This window comes from Ascaphus truei, chromosome 9, assembly GCF_040206685.1.
Source record: "Ascaphus truei isolate aAscTru1 chromosome 9, aAscTru1.hap1, whole genome shotgun sequence".
Lineage (NCBI taxonomy): Eukaryota > Metazoa > Chordata > Amphibia > Anura > Ascaphidae > Ascaphus > Ascaphus truei.
The window spans coordinates 69,773,092-69,796,353 of record NC_134491.1 but is presented as its reverse complement, the minus strand read 5'-3'; the positions used below and the strand labels follow the sequence as shown (position 1 = coordinate 69,796,353).

The 23,262-nt window shown below is 45.4% G+C and overlaps 2 protein-coding genes across 3 annotated transcripts in view; both read left to right on the top strand.

The window, feature by feature from the left end:
• Nucleotides 1-4,447, top strand: part of NRAS (NRAS proto-oncogene, GTPase) — a 30,966-nt gene extending 26,519 nt beyond the window's left edge. The window contains exon 6 of the mRNA XM_075615343.1: nucleotides 1,374-4,447. The gene's annotated coding sequence lies outside the window, so the exon portion shown is untranslated. The remainder of the gene's footprint in view (nucleotides 1-1,373) is intronic.
• Nucleotides 4,448-21,404: 16,957 nt separating this feature from the next.
• AMPD1 (adenosine monophosphate deaminase 1) overlaps nucleotides 21,405-23,262 on the top strand; it is a 76,981-nt gene continuing 75,123 nt past the window's right edge. The window contains exon 1 of one of the 2 annotated variants that reach the window (XM_075615341.1): nucleotides 21,405-21,658. In XM_075615341.1, coding sequence (XP_075471456.1) covers nucleotides 21,469-21,658 — 190 coding nt within the window. In that variant the 5' untranslated portion in view covers nucleotides 21,405-21,468. The remainder of the gene's footprint in view (nucleotides 21,659-23,262) is intronic. The other variant, XM_075615342.1, reaches the window with a different exon arrangement.

Sequence of the window (23,262 nt, the reverse complement as noted above, 5' to 3'; positions counted from 1 at the left end):
TACAGCAGTGATGGGGGGGAAAATCTGAAGAAAAATGCACAATATGTTATAGTATAAGCAACATAGTATCAAAATGAAAAACCTGAACCATAACAATGCAAATATATAAACATATAGTCCTGCTTAAGCTAGATTTCAAAGTCGCAAACTGCTACTATATATTAGTGGAATGGTAGAAAACATTCCAACAAATATAGTAGTCCTTATTTGTATGTACTCGGAAGGAGCTGGAAATCGAGGGAATTCCGAGAGCAGCTAGTAATGAGTCGTAGCTTTAGTTGATGTATACTTCCAAAATCATTTTCATGGCACGCAGCGTTTCGATCAAATGCAAACTTATAAACGGTCATGAATAATTATCTACATGATAAATAACGATGCCCTGACAATGTTAGGATAAGGGCTTCCAATAGCCTAGTTGGCGTATCTTAGTGTGTAAGCAAACATTTAAAGTATACCAGCAGTAAGCATATAAAACAAAATAGTGCATATTATTTACATAGTATCCAACACCTTACAGGGAAGCACACCGAGCCGTATTAGACCTGCAATGATACTTAATCCAGATAATGGATTACTGGGTTCTACCAGAGAGTTGGTCCACAACTCGCATTGGCCTGGTTTGTATGACAGTGTAGCCTATGTATAATGCATAATAGTCAGTTTGAATCTACATGATCTGGCGAAGAGTTAACATTGAACTCTCATCCACCAATTTTGTGGCTGGTCTGGCCGAAACGTTGGTTGGACTACATTAAATCTAAGGCTAAGGCCATACAGCCTTCACCTGTGCGGAGCTGTGCGAAGGCTGGGACATCACCCGCGTGAAGCGTGTGCGTTTTCAGTCTGTGGGGGTGGGGGGAGGGGCGTGCCTAGTGGCTTGACGGAGTTCGTTTGCCCTCATTGGGCGAACCGCTCACGTGACCTGCCTGTCGCGCAAAGAAATCAGTTTTAACTGATTTCTTGCGCAACGCGCACCCCCTCCTGCTTGCGTCCGCACTGTCTATGGGCGCGATCAGTGCCTTTAGGCAATGTGATCGCTCCATGCGGTCTGCGGCAGTATGGACCTGTCCTCAGTGTGTACGTATTCAGGGCATAGGACACCACAGTTTGGGCACTGGTGAGGTGTAATAGTTTATTTAACGTGGTATAGTTGAACAGGAACCAGCACCCTCAAAACAAAAATATAGACTGGCTTATTTGTATGATTGATGTTTCGATCCTTTCTCAAGATCATTATAAGGGTAACATATCTCGAACTATACCGTGAGTGTTGCATTATTGGTGGCTGTGCTTGTGATCATTTAATAGCAGATCCTGTAAAAAATCAGCTCTTCTGAAAATATCCATTGACTGATAATTTGTTCCCACAGGAACAATTAACATCAAAGTCCAAAAGAAAGAAACCGCTTCCATAAGACAAGACGACTGTTACCACATCTACTTTATTCTGTGAACAACTTACCTCCTTCATTGGTCTCATCACTGAACCCTTGCCACGAGCACTCCACAACCTAGTGGAAATTCTTATCCAACTATATATGTCGATGACACCTTTTTTGTGAAATTCAGAGCCAAAGGCAATGACTGGTAAATCTGGTCCCAAGTGGGGAGTCTGAAGAGTACCGTATTGGCCCGAATATAGTCCGGCGTCGCACATAATACAGCCCTAAAGTTTTGAAGGTGTTCTACATGAAAAATAAAAGGTGTTGGGCTGTACATATAATACGAGTACAGTTTTCGGAAGGACATTTTTAGGACAAAAACATAGCACTATATTCGGGACAATATGGTATGTGCTGAAGATGCTCAATGTTTTGTTTTTTTTGGCGGTTTTTATCTTAACATTTTACTTAACCACTTTGACCTCTTTCTCCAGTGTCTACTTCTGTTTCTGCTAAGGGCTGATCTTGAAAGACATTTAACATAAGCATCCATCTTCACTAAAAGATATTTCTCAGGTCTTTCCACCATATGACACTTTCAGGGTGTTTAGAATTGTTAAAGTTTGAAAATCTGAAATGATTATCAATGTAGGTGCAAGCTATGCATGTTAAATTTGTATGTTACTGAGGCTTTCAAGCTCTCTCTGTGTGTCTTGTGAAACGGATTAGACTGGATTCAAATTGAAAGCTGTTCAATATGATCACTGGAATTGCACCAGATTAAAACAATGCAGAATATGGCTCCAATAATTACAAACCATGGATAAGGTGTCAGATTCATGACACATGCCAGTGGCTTTATTAATAAAGCAAGTGTCTTCTTTTATGCTGGTAAAACAAAGTGCACATTCAGTGCTCCAGTAGAAGGCCAGCCTTGGACTCTCTTGACTTTTTTTTCTCATGAAATGACGACCTAAGCATTTCAGATTTCTGAGCTTCTACTTCTCTTATCTGGATACAAGAGATGGACACACAATCAAAGTAAAAAAAAAAAATATTGAGGACCAAAAGAAATAACCGGTTTGTTAGAGGAAGGAAGAGTGTGATTGTGACTGTTTCGTCGTTATTCACCCGTTGCCTTATTTGTTGGAACATCAGAAATAGACATACAAGCAACAAAGTGGAGAATAGTCCATGAAAATATACAAAATACGTTGGTTAAAGTTGGTGTGAAAACTTACGTCATGAATGTGAATCGAAATATTGCCTATATTCCATTACATTACTTGTTTATAATATGAATTAAATCCGTTAACAGGTTTGAAACAAAGGTGAATTTTTTATATATATATATATATATATATATATATATATATATATATATATATATATATATATATATATATATATATATATATATATATATATATATATATATATATATATATATATATATATATATTTGAAATTATTAAAGGGGTTTTAAAACTGCACTTTGTATTTTCAAATGCGGTATCTAGAATGTTAGAATATAAACCCATTGCCCAGTTCTAGTATATTTTAATTATTCTAAACCATTTTAATTATCACGTACAGGGGCAGTCCATCTCGGTACCATAATGTGCCTGGGGCAGTGTGATGTTTAAGGCATTAGATTCCTCTCTTCTTTCCTTGAAAACATTACTCCTGATGGTTTTTTGTTTGTTTGTTTGTTTAAATAAACACGGTGAGGTAAGACATGGGAGGGTTTAATTTCCTACTTCCTTTTTGTTTTAATCACTTTATGCTGAACAAAAATGTGCAGGCAAACCCCCCATACGCCCTCCTTATTTTTTAGACTCTTGCAGGAACAGGATAAGCTGGAGGTTGAGTAAACGCTGATTAGTCTCCCCCTCCTGTTCAGGGGCCATGTGAAAAGAAAGTTCAACATTTCCAAAGAATCCACAACAGCCAAATGTTTGCTAGAATTAGGGTTACATTTTCTAAAGACAAATTGTCAAGACTAAAAATGTAATTGTGTTTTTTGTTGCAAACAATCATGGATTGCACCTTTTTTCTTCTTTACTAGAGTTTTTTTTTTAATGCAGTAAAGCACAATATACCCTCACTATAAATCAGCGGAACTCTGTTTTCTGGTTTAAGTTGCTTATTTCAGTTCTAAGGACCAAAATGTATGAGCAAGTAGAAATCCATCTTCACAAATCAAAGCACAGCCACTGTCCCATGTGCTTGGTATCTTTCTCAATCATGCTGTATTAAGCGTGAATACATTATTGGCCTGTGGAAGGTTTCCCTAACATCCAGCCAGACTTTTTTATTTTCTTTATTTTTATTTTACGAACCACTCTACAAACTGTTCCCATTTCCAATTATTTCAAAGGTGTGGTGCTGCCCAAAAATAAACTAACGCAAGGGTTAAAACAAACATATATTTTTGTAAAGCGCAACCATTTGCTGGCACTACCCAAAGCTTTCTATATCAACAATTTGATTTCATTTTCGATTTAAGGATGGTCACTGGGAGACTCTACAGTTGGTATGTTCTCTTCCAGAATCTCCTGCTAGTCTCACCCTCTGTGTTTATTAGCTTTCCCTCCCAAGCGAGAGGAGGGACATTTTTAGACTGGAATTCAAGCTTTGGGTGAATCTATGTCATGTATTCTCTCAGGCAGCAGGGGTGTTCAGTGAGCAATTCTCCCAAAAGTTCTTAGGTTTGTGATGGCAGCACCTTTTAATGGCCCAATAGGAGCGTGCTTTGTGGATGTAGTTTGCACATAAGCTTTTCAGATCTCCTAAGTATCTTCAGGGTCTGTAACCACAAAACACATGAAGAAGGGACTTGTGAGGTCTTCAAAACTCACCCATCAGAAAGAACTCTTGCTGTTGATTTACTATAAGCAATCACAGATTGAGATATCTTAATTGACCAACACCAAGACTATCATTGCAACTCTCCACAACACAGATATAGTATAAGAACTAGTGGGTTTTAATTTTCTCTTTTACTCAGTGCAAACAGATGTATTTGAAATGTCAAACAAATAAATAAATTCAAAACAAAAGTTGCAGTATCACTTATTTTATCCAATGTTCCCCTTTTTCCATTCTTAATTTACTTTCCTTTTTGTGGTATTATCCTTCATGCTGTTTCAAGTTTTTAGTCCTCAAGTCAGGTTTTCAGGGCAATACTTAGCTCCGATTTATCAGGAAGGCAAATTGCACTATGTTAATTAAATGTGCTAATTAGACTTTAAAAATAAACCTGGCCTGCTGATTTCTTCTGAGCTTTGACTAATTGGGAATACTTGATTTGTGAATTTATAGTTGCATAGTAAGTCAGATTTATAAAAATACATATAGAAAAACAAAGAACGATTCCTGCGCTCCTTCCAATTAGGCTAAAATAAAATAATAATCTCATGAAAAAGGGTATTTTGTTAAACCCTTTGGCCAAAGCATTTATAAGCCTGCATGCTTATTATAATAATACATATCCATGGTTAAACTATTGCAACATTTTCACTGGGTGGGGTATCCTATATTTCTATTAATCCAGAGGAAACATTTCTCAGTGAAACATTTGCCAATTCTGTTATAAAGTATGTGATAAAAATCTTGTCTTTGACACCAGTAATGACAATCCCATTTCTCTCTGGATAAAACACTGTTCCGATGTTTAACATGTACTGGGATATACTACATATGTTTAATTTCTAAAAGGATCTGCTGTATCTGCCATCAGTCTCCATGGATATGAAATTCCACATAGTCACTGCCTTTACTGTAAAGAACACTGTCCTCTGCTGTTGGTGAAATGTCCTAATCTCAAGGGATGACCTTGTCATTTGTTTGGTCTTTGGTCTAAAAAGTTCCCTTAATGGTTGCTTGTATTGACCTTGAATTTCTTGGTGGTTTTAATTTTCAAAGAAATATTGATGTAATATAAATGATCTGGGCCTCTTCCTTCCATTGTGAATTTTATGAGAATTACCTTCTAACTGTATTCACATCATTCCAGCTTAATTGCCTCAATCAGGTCTGATTGCTTAACCAGATGAGACAATGTAAATTATTTTGAGTGACCTTTCTAACAAATGCTTTGTATATCGGCCTTGGTCACTGCAGTTTTGGAAGCTCTGCGGTATTCTCACCGATACGCGCCCCAAGCAAAAGCAATTAAGATTTTGGCGCTTGGTCCAAAAATGTAAAAGCTAGAAAACCTAGTTTCATTTAGGAAACAAATGGTTGAATTTGTCATTTCTCTTGTGATCTCTCCCTGCTTTCTCTCCTCTATTCGCTTACCTTTTCTCTCCTTCCCAATCACACAAGCACTTGTACCTTTTTTATATTTGCTTAAAAGGCATCCATTTTTAGTGATCATAACTTATTTACACATTTTAAGTGGATATTTGCTGTGAGAACACCCTCAAAATGAGTTTTAACTGCACTGTAGGTCATACATGGCAAATACAGTGCTTCTTAATTGTAATTCTAGGTTCTGCATACATGTCACGCATCCTATGCTGTTGGTTATAGTATTTTCTTTCCTCTTCTCTCTATGCAGTGAAATAAATACAAAAGACCTTATCAACTTGGTATTGTAGGACCTACTAAGATTGTCTAATTAAATTACCCATAGTTATAAGAACAAACAAAAGAACCGCTAGTAATGAACTAAATAATGTATAATATGGATGTAGCATTGGAGCATTCTCTATTGTTTTATATTGCCAAAAATAAATTTATACCCCCCCCCCCCCCCATAACCATAACAGGACAGCTCCTGGTACTGAAAGGCATCACACCAACTGCATGTGACCCAGTCAGTACCCTCCCAGGCATGACACGCCTAAGGCCGGGGCCATAGAGGGTTGAGCAGAGCGGAGGCTCGCCTGCTGAAGTCTGTGCGATTCCATGGACTTGCAGGCGAGCCAGCGTGCGCGAAGGGAGGCGGGGGGTGGTGGTTGGAGGCGGGGCAGTGACGTCGCTGGGCCAATTGCCCGCGACGCACTGACGTCACGGCGCCGTGACGTTGACGCTGCTTCAGGCTGATCGGATGTTTTCAGCCGACAGCGCGCTAAAAACAGCTTGGCTGTCGGCTGAAAATTCCAAAGCCTCCGCTCGCCTGCGGACGCTCGCGTGAGCCCCCTCAAGGCATCCTCATTGAGGATGCAGGGGCTCAGCGCGGAGCGTCCGCACGGCTCAGCGCTGCTTGTCCTTCTATGGATGCAACCTAAGGCTGCGAACCCGCTGCGGCCGGCGGCGCGCTTGGCCGCGGGCCACCAGACCCTTAAGCGAATGGTCCTTGCCCCCGCTGCCTCCTTCCGGCAGGGCTGACTGCGTACTGTGACGCGTCAGCCTGCTGGAGCTACAACCTCCTTGTGCTTTTCAGCGCTGACGCGTCACGCAGTACGCGAGTCAGCCAATGGGGAGGAGAACTGCTTGTGTGTGTTTTGTGCGTTCGGCTGTGTGTGTGCGTGAGTGCCTGTCTGTGTGAGGGGCTGAGGAGTTGAGGGGCTCAGCGGCTGACGGGTGGTCCTGCCCCCTCACGTCATGGCCGCGGCCCCTCACGTCATGGCCACGCCCCCAACCCCCCCCCCCCCCCCCACCGCGCCGGAAAAAGTTTCCTGCAGTCCGCAGATCGTGGTGCAGTGAGGTGCATGCGCCGCCTGCACCTGGTTATAATCACATTGTATCCTGTCCAGTCTGCAATTTACATGCTATGCCTCTGTGCAGGAGTTTAACCCCAACACTGCCTGTTCCTATCAGGACTTCTAATGTTAGGGCCAAAGAAAGGTATAGCCTGAGGCTACGTAAATTAAATACCAGGGAGGGGTCCAGCACCTAATTTGGTTGGTGCAGGCACACAAAAAACCAGAAACAAAACTGGAACACGCAAGCACAAAAACACAGAAAAAGCTGCTCAAAACTGTCCGTTATGTATATTGCAAGAATATAGAAAACCAAACAAAGCACAAAAATGAAGTAATTACACGGAATGGTCTAGGGGTGATTGCTACACTTAATGCTGCAGTTCAGTCTTTTTTTTTTAATTTTTTTTTTTACTTTAATAGTTTAATGTGGGCAATCTCTAATTACCTAAAGAACTGTATAGCTGTCAGTCAATCCGTTCTCCATGTCTTGATCGGCGAAATTTTTGTGATGTATTAAAAGCCGGGATTTGTATATAATTTGCCTCCGGCAGTCAGTGGAAGACTCATGAATATTCATGAGTCTCCCAGTGACGTGTGCTCGCTCCCGATCTGCCGCTGTGTGGTGCCCCCTTCTACCCGATCCCTGTGCTGTCAGCCTGCGCGAGATGGAGGGGGCTTGTGCCGCCAGTGGGGAGGGGGGAGCGGGAGATGTGCCCCCTTCTGCTCCGATCCCTGTGCCTGCCTCCCTGCCCACGCGGGAGATGCAGGGGGGTTGCGCTGCCTTGTGGGGGGTGGGGAAGGGAGGGGGGAGCGGGAGATGTGCCCCCTTCTGCTCCGATCCCTGTGCCTGCCTCCCTGCCCATGCGGGAGATGCAGGGGGGTTGCGCTGCCCCCGTGGGGGGGGGGGGGGAAGGGGTTGTGTCCCGAAGCAGTGGTGGCAGCAAGGTGGTGGTGTGTGTGTGTGTGTGTGTGTGTGTGTGTGTGTGTGTGTGTGTGTGTGTGTGTGTGTGTGTGTGTGTATATATATATATATATGCAAATATAGCTGTATACAGCTATATTTGCATATTTGCTTTCCTGTGGAGGGTTTTTGTCACTTTTTTTACTCACCATAACTTAACTCAGTATTATGTGTGTGTGTGTGTGTGTGTGTGTGTGTGTGTGTGTGTGTGTGTGTGTGTGTGTGTGTGTGTGTGTGTGTGTGTGTGTGTGTGTGTGTGTGTGTGTGTGTGTGTGTGTGTGTGTGTGTATATTAGTTTATAGGTTTTTTTTTATTTGGACCAACAATTTGTGTCATGGGACAAGCTTTCAAGAGTTTTCCTCTTCCTCAGGTCAAGCAATACCATAAATATATACGCACATAAACATGCGCACACACAGTGTATATGTGTGCGTGTGTGCATGTTTGTGTGCGTGTGCGCATGTATGTGTGCGTATGTGCGTGTGTGCGTGTATATGTGCGTGTACGCATGTATACGTGTGTGCATGTTTGTGTGTATATATGTGCGTTTGCGCATGTTTATGTGCGCGTGTGCGCATGTTTGTGTGTGCATGTTTGTGTGCGTGTGCGCATGTTTGTGTGCGTGTATATGTGTGCATGTATGTGTGCGTGTGCGCATGTATACGTGTGTGCATGTATATGTGTGCGTGTGCGCGTGCGCATGTATATGCGTGCGTGTGCATATATATCTATATCATACAAACACATACATACACACCTAAGCTCTGCAGGGTCCTGTGCCTGCAAAATGTCTCTGTAAAGTGCTGTGTAAAACTAGCAGCGCTATACAAGAACAAGCCATTATTAATTTTAATAACACACACATTGAATTGTACACATTCACATAAAATTAAATATACATATTGTTTACAGTATTATATATACAGATTTGATTTTAAATGAGTTGTTAATATTTAACATTAACTACACACGTGCAATGGAATAAGGTTTAATTAATTAATTCTGAGCTACTCTCCTTTTCTGCTGCTGCTGCTGCTGCTGCTCTGTCAGTTCTGGGGGAAGATCATGTGACCAGGCAATGCCTGATACATTTGTGCTCATGCACGTGCACGGCTGTGGAGGGGGCAGGACTCACAAAGGGGTGTGCCAGAGCCTGTTACAGACAAGGAAGGGGTTGTGCCTTTCTAAAGGGTTGCTATAGAAACAAAAATGCTCGTTACATTAGAATACATAAAAAATTGTCTTTCAAAGTTGTTTTTAAAAATAAAGAAAATGCTACAAGTATTTTCTCACAGTACAGAACTGATTTATTAAAAAAAACACACATGCAGGATATGGACTGAACTGCAGCTTTAAATAACTCAATAAAACCAACACTATGCGGTGCCATCAGTGACGTATATATTGTTCCAGTAACAAAAAACCGATGCAGTGCCCGCCAAACAGGAGCCACAGTAACGTAAGTTACTGCTAATGAAGAATAGATGCTATGTATTATGTAAATAGTCAAACCCGCATTGACAACCGGGACCATAAAGTCACATTACTTCCTGGTACTCAAAAAGCAGCTATAATTTAAACTGATGTTCAGCTTGAAAATCCAGGAAGTTTCACGTTGTAATAGCAGGCCACCTCAATCGCCTCCCCGCCAGACGGATTGTCCAGTGGTGGGATTCAGCCGGTTCGTGCGAACCTGTTACTAAAATTGCACAAGTTCGCCGTACCGGTTCTTAATTCTCATACCTGTGGCGGTGGGCATCGGGCGGCGTCTACCAGCATCTTTTCCCTGTATATTTTCTCAATATGGCCGCGCGGCGTCAAATGGCACCGCGTTGCCATGCCAATGGGAACGCCACATGATGCAATTGCATCACATGACGTCCGTTGCTGTGGCAACGTGGAGCCATGTGACAGCGCAGCCAATTTGAGAAGATGTGCAGGGAAAAGATGCTGGTAGACGCCGCCCGCACGCCAAGGTAAGAGCTGATTGTTAAAAATGTTCAATCCCACCACTGGTTGTACCTGATAAATAATCATACCCTTAAGAGAACATACGGGGTGATTTTCTTTAATAAAATGTAGAGCCACTGTCAAAGTGTTTTTCCGCACATTTGTTGTTGCTTTTATGCTCAGTGAAACATTGTTTCAATGGTCGAATTCACGGTCATTTCAGTATATACACATACAGAAACTGCTCAGACTATTCACATAAAGACTAATTGTACATTTTTCACCTGTAATTGGGTGATAGTCACTGGAAAGTTTTTCTATCGATGCATGTCCAGCAGTTTTTGTATTTTGTAACATGCCACTATCAGAGAAAGGGTTAACCTTAGTCCTGTCAAGGCCGCTGACCGGGGCAGAGCCAGTACATGTGTCCTGGGCCGGCGACTTACAGGCAGGCCCAGCTTCCGGCGCCCACCAGCGGGAGAGAGGCCCAGTCTCAGAGAGGGAGACCCGACATGGGAGAGGGTCCTGGCAGCAGCTGGGAGGAGCTAGGGCCCCAAACGCCTCATACCATCTCAAAGGTAGGAAGAGGTGTGTGTATTGTATTTTGTGTGTGGAGGGGATATTGTGTATGGGGGGGAGTGTGTGTGTGTATGTGTGGGGAGGAGGGATTGCGGGAAAGGGGGTAATTAAGTGATAGCAGAGAGGGGGGAGAGTGTGAGAGGATCTTGGAAGGGGGGTGGGGAGAGTGAGTAAAGAAGAGGGGAAGAGTGAGGGGTGAAAATAAATTAATGGGGAAGGAAGGGTCTCATGAGGAGGTGCGAGGGGGGGATAGAGGAAAGGGCTTACGAGGAAATGCAATAGGGGGGATAGAGGAGGGAGCTCGCAGAGAGGGGGGATAGAGGAGGGGGCTCGCGAAGAGATGCAAGAGAGAGGGATAGAGAAAGGGGCACGCAAGGAGGTTCAAGAGGGGGAATAGAAGGGGCTTGTGAGGGAGTGCAAGAGGGGGGATAGAGGAGGGGTCTCGTGAGGTGGTCTGAAAAGGGGGACTGAAAGTGGCTTGCAATGCCTCTGACATGGAGGGGGACAGGCCTATCCCTAGACGGTAAGGATGTAAGGCACTGCCTAAGGGCAGCCTTGTTCCTGGAGGCGGCGGTGGGAGAGGAGGATCGCTGGAGCAGAGTAGCTGAGCAGGACGGTGAAAAAGGAGGATGGTGGTGGGAGAAGGCGATAGAGGACCTCCAGAATGGTGAGCGGAGGAGGGCGGCAGAGGAGTTTGACATCACGGTGGAAGAGAAGCAGGGCGGTACTCAGAGCAAGGACGACGGCAGGGGAGGAGCGCGCCACAGCAGTCTGACCTGGAAGTCTTTATGCCGCTGCTACAGCACGCTCCTACCCAGCCATCCCCACTCTGACTGCTGCCCTGCTACTCTTCCTCCATCCAACTCCTCTGCCGCCATTCTCCGCCCCACTTTGGCGGTCCTCCGTCCTGTTTTCCTGCCGGCCTGCTGCCCTCCTGGCCGGGGTCCTCCACCGAAGCCAGGTAGGCCGTAGCCACATTGTTGAGGAGATGAGGGGAGGTGAGAGAGGATGAAAAGTTTGCACTTTGTTTTTCAATGTATAGAATAAGTGTTACCATTATTCCCAATATACAGACAGTACTGAACAACAAATAACACAAACAAGGTATTTGGAAGGCACTCTAGTTTTACTATGTAAAATGATTGGGACTAATTATGGCTAGTATACAAGTGTACTTAATTCCACTGGGTTTTCTTTGGGCAGTGACCCTAAATGACTTAAAGCACAATTTTAGTAAGGCATACCTTTAGTGTATGGACTAAACTTTATAAGACACAGGGGCAATGCATTTGGGGCACCACAATAGCTATAGGGTTTGCTGAGTTTGGTGTCTGGATTCTTTTCTGTCAGGGGTATGTAAGAGTAGTTGTCAACAAGTGTCACAAAGCACAATGGGGCATATGTCAGCTTGCAATGTATGATGTCTACTGCTGAATACAGAGTAGCATCAGAGGCAGTGCATTTGGGGGACCCCTATGGGGTATGATCACGTGGCTAGGGTGCTGAATTTGGGGTGGAGAGGGGGTGAGAGAGAAGGAAGAAGGGGAGGGAGGGGTGTGAAAAAGGGAGAGCGGAAGGTAAGGTAAGAGGAGTAGAGGGTGGGGTGACAGCGGAGTAGGGGGTGAGAGGGGGTGGGAGTGAGCGGAGTAGGGGTTGGGGGTGAGGAGGTGGGAGATGAGAGGAGTGTGGGGGTGAGCGAGGAGGAGGAGTGTGGGGGTGATCGAGAAGGAGGGTGGAGGTGAGAGAGGATGAGGAGGGGTGGCAGAAGCTTACATGGGCCAATAGGAAGCCGTGACATCCTCCCTTGCGTTGCAGCTTCCTATTGGCCCACGTGACCGGTACCTGAGCATGACATACCTGCACCCCTTACGCAGATATGTATCTGAGGAATCAGGGGTCCCCAGAGCCGAAATGATTGCGGTTCAGCTCCATAGACCCCTTGATTTCTACCTAGGGGGAGAATTTTTTGGGGGGGGATTTTAAAAGCACACACCTAGGGATCGGTCGGGGGGGGGGGGGATCATTGTTAAATAATCCTCAATAAACAGAATTGTACCTTGTGCTTTTTTTCTCTTCTGTTCTAGCTACCTGGAGGGCTCTAGTCAATGTACTTTGTTTGTATCCTCTGCTTAAAAATCTGTAATCTCAGTGATTTTAATTTGGTCTAAGGGATCACTGAAGATGATCATCACACTAAAGTATTGGGAAATGGGTTACCCTTTAATACTCTCGTTGGATGGAAATTGTTGGCCTTTAGTGTATGTAACGGTATTTCTGAACCGGCCTGACCCACCCAATCTCACATTGGCCCCTGTGGTCTAACCGGCCCCCATTACAGTGTGGTAGTGTCTGGTGGTGCACCTGCTGGCAACAGGACTCCTGAGTCTCCCGCATGATGGTGTATGGGGAGGACCCGTCCAGACAGGCAGCTGAGGTAGTGTGCTGAGTCTCACCTAGTTCCAGTGCAGCGCCTCCACCTCATCAGGGTCCCTGCGTCCGCATGGGGATGATCCTGTTGAGGAACTCCTCCGTGGTGCTCCTCTCTGTACATTCACTCCACACATGTACACGAGAGGGTTTGTGATTGAGAACATCTTTATTGCCTGAGTGGGCTAGCTGCCCCTCGCAGTAGATATCTAGCCACTCATGTTCAGTCAGTGCCTCCCTTTAAAAGGTGTATCTCTCCTTAGATAGGGATTCCCTATCCCCGCAGGGATCACTGCCCTGTGCCAGGTCCCTGGACACAGTCTCCTCTTGAGTTACTATAACATAACCAGAACTTTCCAGTAACTGAGGCTAGGACTAGAACTTGAACTCTCACAGTACTTCTCCTCCATCAGCAGAACTAACTTTAGACTTGGTGCTGTGCCTTATGTACACTCTGGAAGCTGACACACCTCTGACATCACTAACCATGGAGTCAGAGCATGTGACCACTCCCATCCATACACAGGGCACCCCACCAGGGTGTGAGGGCAAACCTCCATAATTACTGCTGGCATGCCCACAACTTACCAGGCCTTACTATCAGCAGGAGAGATGACTGTAGCCATTTTACATGACCGCTACATGTAGTATTGCGGTCAGTAAGTTCTTTCAAGCTTGTATGTAAGATTCCCTTTGTTTTAATCATAATAATATTTAAAAAAACTAATGGTACTGCTGTTGATTTCTAGGTTAAACACAAGCTTCTCATCGATCGCATTGATACAGGTACTAAATTCCAATAGCGCCGCATGGGAACACAACCACACCATAAAGATGTCATCAATATAGTGCCGGCAACATGTATAAATGACAATGATTTGTAAATGTACATTTCCTCAATGTATTCTATATAAGGATTTGCATATGAAGCTGCAGCAGAGCTATCGCAGTGTAAGAATTGACGCCTGTAATTTCATCATAAACTGTGACTTTATATTGCAAACTGTCTGACCTAGGAAATATATATGTATGTACAATACCTGATTGAATATATATTGATATGTCTGTATCTTACATGCCTTGTCTGAACAGATGGCAGAATACAAGGTGAAACTCAGACAAAGATTCGATTAACACCTCAAGGAGACCTCTCTCTCTCTCTTTGTTATTGTATGCAAGAAACAAACGATATTTCAAAGATCTGATTAACAATTCAATGAGACCTCTCCCTCAGTTACTGTATGCAAGAAACTGTTTCAAAGAGATTGATTGAGATCTTCCTAATCAATGGTTCAGAGAGCAAGACCCCCAAACTGGTATTTAAAGCCCAGAGAGCTGCAAGGTTAGGTTAACTTTTTCCAGCAGAAGAGGGATGGTCCAGAAAGCAGCTCCAGAGGGATGACCTGAATGACAGGGATGACAACACAAGATATAATACGACACAAGATATAAGCAGGAGGATGAGGTTCATATATACAGTATCTGTATGCAATTTGCAATATGTAACATCATTTTATAACTGGAATTGTAACATAATGTAATTTGTTATCTTATTGCTATGTATACAATATCGTAACAAAGTTTGATTTGTTCATATTAATACAATTTTTATATATTTACTTGTATTTGCGTTTCTGTCACACTTACCCAAAAATAATGTGAAATACAGAGTTGTAGAGTCACTTGGATTTGAAAAAGTATCCCGTTTCAAATCTGAGGTCATTTATTTTCTAAAACCAACAAAAGTAGTGATAGTAAATATTCAGACGCTGGCTCCCTGTGACAGAGTGAAGTCAACTCCTATCAGTTACGCCTGGGAGACATATGTCTGAGTGCTTCATCCAGCACTCATAAGGGTTAACTCAGGTGGAACTTGGGTAGTCAGGAAGTAAGCTGACACCTGAGAGCCAGAAAGGTAGAAAAGGATCTTGTTACCAGCAGTAGCTGGCTCCCTCAGACAAGAGCACATGGATAGATGTGCTGCTAGCCAGAAGGATACAACACACTACTTACTGCAGCCAAAGTAAGATTTGTTTCATTTGTTTTCATGAGATCTTAAAAGACTCTGAAGGTTTGGTTATGGTTTAGCCAGCCAGCCTGCTAGATAGGTCTGCTGTGTTAGTCAGTTTTTCTCCCATCGTGGAGCAGGATTAATTTTGTTAAAGGGACAGTGTACCCGCATGTTATGTTACTGTGGAGAAATAAAGCCATTGAACATTTTTCATTATCCTGAAACTACACGTGTGGACTGTTCCCTGACCTCGGCTACAGGCCGTCCTGCCACAAGTGGTGTCAGAAGTGGGATGTCGGACGGCCCCTGTATCTGAAGGGCCACACAGAAAGAAAAAAAATGGAGAAATTTTTTTCTCAGTTCCTTGAGCAACAGCTCCAGCTAGCAGAGAAACAAGCTGAGCAACAGGCCCAGGTAATACAATGGCAGGCCAAGCAAGATGAGCGACAGGCCCAGCAAGATGAGCAACAGGCCCGGTGGGAAGAAAAGCTACTCCAACTGCTAGTTGAAGGCCCAGCCCCAGGCAGACCAGCTATTCCAAATAACCCACCGGTGATGCTGCATAAAATGAAGCCAACCGAAGACCCAGAGGCATTTCTCCTCACTTTTGAAAGGGTAGCCACGGCCCACGGCTGGACAGTTGATCGCTGGGTAACCACTCTGGCTCCACTCCTCATAGGAGAAGCTCAGGCAGCCTACCAGGCTCTTCCAGCAGACGAGGCCATGGACTATCAGAAACTAAAGGCTGCTATTCTGGATCGCCTAGGCCTCACTCCAGAGACCTACCGACAGCGGTTCCGGACAGTCAAATATGCAAACAAAGACAGACCCCGGGTCGTAGCCCACCGCTTAGTAGACTTATGTACCAGGTGGATACAACCGGAGAAGCATACCCAGGAAGAGATCCTTGAACAGTTTGTGCTCGAGCAGTTCATACAGGTACTGCCCCCCTCCTCCCGCTCCTGGGTAAAAAGACATGCTGCATTTTCCCTGAATTCAGCGGTCCGCTTGGTGGAAAACTTCCTTGGTGACGACACCCAACAGGATAGCTGGGAACGGTCCGTGCAAACACCAGTTGCTTCCGGTGATGCTAGAGGCAGGAGAGCAGACAATCGAGGGGTCTACAACCCGCCAGCTTGGGAGATCCAGTCAACCCGATCGGAAGACCCTTTCCCATCTCGGAGGGTTCCTGGTACAAACTCCCGCAGAGACGCCCATCCTGGGTCCGAGGCCACTGGATCACTCAAGGGAGGCCGCCACCGAGCCCCGTTGAGAGCTTCCGCGGACGACCGAGTTTGCGGACTCAGGAGATGAGGAGATGGACTGTTCATATGGCAGAACCACTGCCACAGCTTGTCTCCGAGGGGACCACAATCCGTGGTTAGTCCCAGCATCTCTGGAGGGGACAAAAGTAAACGCCATGCTGGACTCGGGCTCTGGAAAAACCCTGATCCTAGAGGGCCTAATTCCAAGCAATAGACTATCTTATGACTCTCCTTGGAATATCGAGTGTATCCATGGGGATACAAAGAGATAACCGACGGCAAACGTTCTACTACGTATCCAGGATAAAGAGGCTAGCCTACTAGTGGGAGTTGCCCCCTGGCTACCTGCTCCTGTTCTACTTGGCTGAGACTGGCCCTACCTCGAAACATTGTTGGCCCCTACTCCTACAGAGCCTACTTCTCTGGTACCGGAGAAGCCCGGAGACTTGTTCCCTTTTTCCCCAGAGATTTTCCCCCGTAGACACCATGTCCCAAAGACACGTAAACAGAGACGTGCGGAAAAAGAGGACTGGTTAAGAAAGGCTGGGACTTTTGGTAACATTAGTCAGCCCAAAGGACTGCAGGTCATGGCCGGGGATGACCAGGGTGGGGAACAGATAGATACGGGAGTGTTGCCAGCCCTGGATCTTCCTGACTTCCGTCAGAGGCAGAGGGAGGACCCAGCTCTGGCTAGACAATATGAGAAGGTGGTACAGGTCAACAACAAGATAATAGATGAACAAGGTGTAAAAGTGTATCCACATTTTGAACGGTTGAATGACATACTATATCGTGTGAATAAGGTTACACAAACAGGGGAGGTCATTCGATAGATGCTAGTCCCTAAAGGGTTGATTAAAACAGTGTTCACCCTAGCCCATACTCTCCCATGGGGTGGTCATTTTTGGCAGAGATAAGACCACGGACCACATCTCGTCCCGGTTTTACTGGCCAGGCATACATGGTGACATCATGAAACTATGTGAGACATGTCCTGAGTGCCAGTTATCTAGCCAAAAAGGACAGAAGCCGGCTCCCTTGGTTCCTCTGCCCTTGGTAGCCGTCCCATTCGAGAGAATTGGGGTAGATCTGGTCAGACCTTTAGAACCCTCTGTGAAGGGACATAAATTTATCCTCGTTGTTGTAGATTATGCCACCAGATATCCTGAGGCCTTCCCTCTGAGGTCAGCCACTGCTAAACAGGTTGCTCACAGGCTGTTAGAACTGTTTTCTAGGGTAGGACTTCCCCAAGTAATGTTAACTGACCAGGGAACAAATTTCATGGCAAAGTTAATGCAGGATGTCCTGAAGTTATTGGAGGTAAAATCCGTCCGGACCTCGGTCTACCATCCTCAGACTGATGGATTGGTAGAGAGGTTTAACCGTACTTTAAAGTCTATGCTTAGGAAGTTTGTGGACACTGAAAAGCGAGCTTGGGATGAACTTCTCCCTTTCCTGTTGTTTGCGGTACGAGAAGTTCCCCAATCATCCACAGGCTTCTCCCCGTTTGAGCTCCTATATGGACGCCAACCTCGGGGTATTCTCGACCTACTGAAGGAATCCTGGGAGGAGGAGCCCTCCCCCTCCAAGAATACCCTTCAGTATGTCATAGACCTTAGAAACCGCCTAGACATGATAGGTCGGTTTGCGAAGGAAAACCTCAAATCTGCTCAAGAACATCAAGAGAGGCAGTACAACCAAAATGCTCGCTTGAGGGTCTTCCAACCTGGGGACCAAGTGATGCTACTACTACCGACGTCATAGAGTAAAGTCCTTGCGAAGTGGCAGGGTCCTTTCCAAGTTCTCCACCGCACCGGGGAGGTGAACTATGAGATCTCTCAACCAGGGTCCAGGAAGGGTAAACAAATCTACCATGTGAACCTCCTGAAACCCTGGAAAACGATGAGATCGCTCTTCATTCACCCTCGGGAAGGAGAGATGGATTTGGGTCCAAAGCTTCCAAAGGGTAGTACGTACACTGACCATCAGGTTCCCATGGGAGAGCAGTTAACAACGGAACAAAGGTCAGACCTACTTGATGTATGTGACCAGTTCTCAGATGTTTTTTCTGAGCTGCCAGGGCAGACTGATTTAGTGTCCCATAGGATTGAGACAGAACCTGGCGTAAAAGTACGGTCCCGTCCCTATAGATTGCCAGAGGGCCGAAAAGACCTGGTAGAGAGGGAGATAATAGACATGTTGGAATTGGGCGTGATCGAGGAGTCCCACAGCGAATGGTGTAGCCCTATCGTGTTGGTCCCTAAACCAGATGGGAAGGTAAGGTTTTGCGTAGATCTGCGAAAGGTAAATGCTGTATCCAGATTTGATGCATATCCAATGCCTAGGGTGGATGAATTGCTTGATTCGCTTGGTAAAGCAGAGTATATCTCCACCCTAGATCTCACTAAAGGATATTGGCAGATACCTCTAGCGGAAGAATCGAAATGCAAAAATGCAAAACTGCCTTCGCCACCCCCCTCGGTTATACCAATTCGTCACTATGCCATTTGGGTTACATGGGGCTCAAGCCACGTTCCAAAGGTTAATGGACAAGGTACTACGACCCCATAGGGCATATGCCGCGGCCTACTTGGATGACATTGTCATCTATAGCAGACACAGGCGGTCTCATATAAAAAGGTTAAGGGCAGTCCTAACGTCCTTAAGAGAAGCAGGGCTCACTGCAAATCCAAAAAAATGTGCCCTGGGTAAATCCACTACAAAGAAATTGGGCTATGCCATTGGGGGAGGGATAGTAAGGCTCAGAGGTAGGACTGGGAGCAGTGCTGTCTCAGCAATTTGATGGTGTTGAACACCCAATACTGTTCATCAGCCGGAAGCTGTTCCCAAGGGAAGTGAGGTATTCCGTTATTGAGAAGGAGTGCCTCGCTGTAAAATGGGCAATTGAGGCCTTGAGACATTATGTCACCGGAGTACACTTCACCCTGGTCACTGACCATGCGCCCTTGAAGTGGTTAAACACCATGAAGGACACAAATCCAAGGTTGACCAGGTGGTATATTGCCCTCCAACCCTTCTCGTTTGATATTCAGTATAGACCTGGAAAGGACCATGGAAATGCTGATTTTTTTGTCAAGGGAAGGAGTGGAGGGTCGGGCTTTAGCCGTGTGGGACACTAGCCACACACAAACAGGGGAGGTATGTGACAGAGTGAAGTCAACTCCTATCAGTTATGCCTGGGAGACATATGTCTGAGTGCTTCATCCAGCACTCATAAGGGTTATCTCAGGTTGAACTTGGGTAGTCAGGAAGTAAGCTGACACCTGAGAGCCAGAAAGGTAGAAAAGGATCTTGTTACCATCAGTAGCTGGCTCCCTCAGACAAGAGCACATGGATAGATGTGCTGCTAGCCAGAAGGATACAACACACTACTTACTGCAGCCAAAGTAAGATTTGTTTCATTTGTTTTCATGACTGCTTAAAAGACTCTGAAGGTTTGGTTATGGTTTAGCCAGCCAGCCTGCTAGATAGGTCTGCTGTGTTAGTCAGTTTTTCTCCCATCGTGGAGCAGGATTTATTTTGTTAAAGGGACAGTGTACCCACATGTTATGTTACTGTGGAGTAATAAAGCCACTGAACATTTTTCATTATCCTGAAACTACACGTGTGGACTGTTCCCTGACCTCGGCTACAGGCCGTCCTGCCACAGTCCCCCATATGTTTTTCTAACAAAATGTGACGAACGGCTGTGATACCTGCAGCCAGGAACACCAACAGCTTTCCCAGGGCCTAGAACTAGAGTTTCCACCCCCACCCCCTAGGCAGCCTTGCGAGCTCCCCCACCTCCGCGCTCTCACCCCTTCTACTCCCACCCTCCCAATGAATGTCTCTCCCAGTCTCAATTTTCCCCTCCCTTTCATTCTCCCGCTCTCTCACTCCCCCACCTCCCTCTTCCCCTCTCACTTCCTCTCTTATACCTCCTCTCCTCTCACATTTCCCCTTCTGCTATTACTCAATAACTCCCGTCTCACTCAATCCCACTCCCTCACCCACCAACAAAACACACACACACAATACCAATACACATACACTGACAGATTTACCTTGGGGGTGGTCTCAAGCCTCTGGTGCTGCTCTGGTTCACGCACGGACATGGAAGTTAGGACCAACTTCTGGGCTGGCCCAGCTTCCAGAGCACACCGGTGGGTTACAGAGGCCCGGCGGGGGACAGAGGCCTGCAGCAACTGGGGAGAGCTGGGACCAAGTGGTAATCAGAAGGATCGTCAGCCAGGTGCAGAAGTTGGGCCTCACCTCTGGCCTGGCCCAACTTACAGTGCCGCCAGGCCCAGGACATTTGTCCTAGCTCCCCCCTCCTGTTGGCAGCCCTGCCTGCAGCATTTATAATGTTTGTATATAATGAGGAAATATCCGTTGTCACAAGCAAAGACTCCTCCTTGAATGTACCTAGTGTTTGTAACTTTTCCAGAAATATTGTGGTATTGTACAGATGCAATGGAAGTTATATCACAATGGGGTGAAGGAAAATATTTAGCTTTTTTTGGTTTAATTTTTTACAGAAAAGGACTGCGGTGGATGTCCACAAAGTTTTTTTTGTAGACAAATGTAAGCACACACTATCTGAGGACACCAGCTGACATCGCCTTTTTAACGTCTTACATATGGAAATCTTTGGAGAATTGAAGAAACTAACCGATAAAACAAAAAGTTTCTTTTTCTTCCAGGGAAGATGATGTAGAAAAGATTATGTTCAATTCCATTTCTAAAGATGCATTTGGAGAGGACACAGTGGATGATTTTATAAAGACACTTAAAAAGCTAAAATGCCATCAGATTGTTCTGCAACTGCGTGGGGTGACACTGATTACTACAGCGCCAAGAGAATTCCAAGGTTTGCACATAAGAAATTGGAAGAATAATGCGTTTTAAATAAATGCTCTATGGACCTGATTCTTCTTGTTATTGAAGAAGTGAAAGGACAACTCAGCCAAGTTAACAGGGAGATTACTGCTGCTGCGGCACTTGACTTTAAAGACACAAATGTACAGACTGTGCCACAACTCTCCTGTCCGATATAGATAAGGAGCTGCTGATTTATACAAAACAAATTAAAGACCTTCAAGAAATACAAGGTGGTGTGTGAAGATTACAAGGAGAGCAGATTATATGCATGACTAAACAGTGAGAGACAGCAGAGGTGATCACAGACAACAGTGGTATTTTAAAAACCATTCAAGGAACCGGAGAACAGCTGCAGATGCCAACACCGATCCACTTACTGAAGACAGTTCAGCAGGATAGTGATTCCAGTCACAGTGGACCCCCTTTTTTTAGGAAAAGGGGACAGGCAAAGAGACGATTAAAACCAACCAGACGGGGCATGAAGCCATCAAACAAGAAGCAAGACGAGTTTGTCCTCAATCTATCCTCATGGCAGCTGAGCAAGGGTGAGTCAAAGGTGCTGGCAAGGGGTTTATCATTTTGTCCTACCACGCGCTTTGACGCTTTTCAGTTCGACGTGGATAGCTTTCATGTTGAAAGACAGGTCAAACAGAAACAATTTTGAAAGAGCAGGGTACCATTATTACACCTGCTACCTCACAGCCCTTTAGATTAAGGAGCATCTTTAACAGACCCTGTAGCCAGCCCTCTATAAGGACATTTTCCTTTACTGAAGAAGGGGGTGAGAGACAGTATGTGTAAACCAGTTAAACCTCTACATTGTCCTTCTTATATACTGTAGTGTTAATTACTGTATGTCCTTCCCTTTAAGGCTCTCCACTCATCTGCCCCTTCCTACATATATCAACTTTGATCCCTCTCCTTTTACCTCACTGCACCTGTGGAACTTCCTCACACTCAGTATACACCAAGTACCTTCTCTCCCCATCTTTAAGACAAACCGTAAAACTCACCTCTTACATGAAGCCTTTCAATAGCCTGGATTCATGATTACTGTCCCACATCTAGTCATTCCTACCAATCATTGTGGCCAAGCACTGCCATCTACTGCACTTATTCTCTCACCTGCTGTCTCCAAGTCTCTCAAAATTCCACTAAGATTGTAAGCTCTCAGGCGCAGAGATTTTCTTTCCTATTGTCTAACTTTGTTGCACTCATTGTATTATAATTCCCGCACTTTACATTTGTAACTCTGTGCTCACCACAAACAAGGAGGGATCCCGGTACCGAGGTGTGAATGGGTATAAACGCCATCCACAGCCACGGGGGCACGTCTGGAGTGCGGATGGTCAGGCAGCCGGGTCAGGATTGGAGAGAGTAGAACGGTTAGGTACTTGCATAGGTCTGAAGTAGGAGCCGGTAGAATGGTCAGTGTATGTTTAGCCGTGGTCAGGGGTTGGAGCCAGTAGGAGCGTAGAGGTCCATAAGCCATGGTCAGGATTGGAGAGCTGCGTAAGGTCAGACGTATGTCGGGTCGGTAAGCCAGTAGTGCGGAGTCCAAAGTAATAGCCGGGGCGGTACACAGGAGGTCAATCTGAAACAAGGCGCTAGGAGACAAGTCAAGGCAGGACAAGGAACCAGGAAGTGGGAGAACAGCGCTAACTGGAACTATGCTCAGCCAAAGTGCAAGTGGCACTGCTGAGAGCATGACCAATGAGAGAGGGGGGCGGAGTGGAGGCGCGGCCGCCGCAGAGGCACGGATAGGAGGAGAGACACAGGAGACATTTGGGGATAATAAGGAGAGTTGACACGCAGCTTGGGAGCGGTGCACACGCGTGCACGCCGCGCAATGTTGATGCACGGCGCAAGCGGGGGGCGGAGCCAGACTCCGCAACTTCAGAAAAGCTCCTGCTGGAGCGCGCGCGCGCTATAAGGACAGCGGGGTTGTGCGAGATATCAGGTAAGGAGGAAGTGCGCCGCGGTGGACATGCTCCCCAATTCCTTACAACATTCTTTTTTGTAAAGTGCTGAGTAACCTGTGGCACTATATAAATAAAGATATACATACACACATACACACATACACACATACATACATGTACATAAAAGACCTACAATTGTGCACATTTTCATTGGGCATTGAGCGAGA